Genomic DNA, 1116 nt, shown 5'->3' with positions numbered 1-1116 from the left:
GGCAATATGCGTAAACACTAATAATGGTGTAGAAGTCGAACAACGATCGATCAAATCCTTCACAAGTACTCCGTACGCGTCAACAACAACCGCAGGTCAGCAGTAAGCCCGCAAAAAAGAACAATAACAGACGAGCCCTCCAAAAGAACAGAACAGACGAACCTATAGCTAAGCTCAAAAAGAACAAGAACCGCTCATTCAGTATGAATAAAGGGGGCTAAGATCCACCTATAGATCCAAACTTTTTATACTCATAAGCCCGGCGGAGACCTGTTACTCCATGACTGCACAATACGAGTAATCAAGAACAACGGAACACAATTAAGTTACACAACGCCTCGATCGATCTTCATATGTTTATACACCGCCAGTCGTACACTTACCCCCAACGTCCCTAGCTATAATGTACTGTACAACGAGAAGCATTATTTCAGCAGTCCACAGGGTAGCACAAGCACAAACTAACCATCATATCTCCGTCGTACGTACGTTCGTACGCAGCTTGCAGCTACGCACCATACTCGATCGCTAGTAGTAGGAGCCGCCGCCGTTGCCGGTGTTGTCCTTTGCGCCGCCGCCGCCGCCGCCGCCGCCGCCGGGAGCGGGGCTCGTGGCGGTGCCGGGGCTTTTCTTGCTGTCCCCGCCGCCGCCGGTCAAGTCCGTGATGATGGTCTTGATGATGTTGCCCCTCTTGGGGTGCGGGTTCCCATGGGCCTTCTTCCTCTGACCGTCATCCTGCCCATCCATGGCGTCGCAGGCGCACAACACCCACCGGAACAGAAACGCAGGCGAGAGTGTCTGGTAGGTGCCTGTGAGAGTGGTGTGTGTGAGCTATTCGCCTATGGGGGGGTCTGGCTTTATAGAGGTAAATTGAATTATTCTATGGCCTTTACAATCTTTTGATCTGGCTCTACGGGCATGGAAATATTTCTGCAACCGGACCTGCGACTAGTCGACGAAGATGACAACAGGTTTAAGAAAACCTTTTGAAGGGCTACTGCCAAGTGCTACGTTCATTAGTTTTATTGTTGTACAATGCAGGGTTTTATTGGCAAAGAGTAGTGAGCTGAGCTCGCATAAAAAGAAGAGAAACAGAGGCAAGTGGATCTATCGGGC

The 1116-nt window shown here is 50.3% G+C and overlaps 1 protein-coding gene across 1 annotated transcript; it reads right to left on the bottom strand.

The window, feature by feature from the left end:
- Window positions 1-202: 202 nt before the first annotated feature.
- LOC124668505 (putative glycine-rich cell wall structural protein 1) lies at window positions 203-832 on the bottom strand. Its single transcript, XM_047205630.1, has one exon. It carries the CDS (start codon window positions 745-747, stop codon window positions 529-531), a length of 219 nt encoding a protein of 72 aa, XP_047061586.1. The 5' UTR covers window positions 748-832; the 3' UTR covers window positions 203-528.
- Window positions 833-1116: the final 284 nt, after the last annotated feature.

The sequence above is a fragment of the Lolium rigidum genome, chromosome 6 (genome assembly GCF_022539505.1).
Source record: "Lolium rigidum isolate FL_2022 chromosome 6, APGP_CSIRO_Lrig_0.1, whole genome shotgun sequence".
In the NCBI taxonomy this organism is placed as follows: domain Eukaryota; kingdom Viridiplantae; phylum Streptophyta; class Magnoliopsida; order Poales; family Poaceae; genus Lolium; species Lolium rigidum.
Note: the sequence above shows the minus strand (reverse complement) of the source record. Positions and strands in the feature narration are given on the sequence as shown.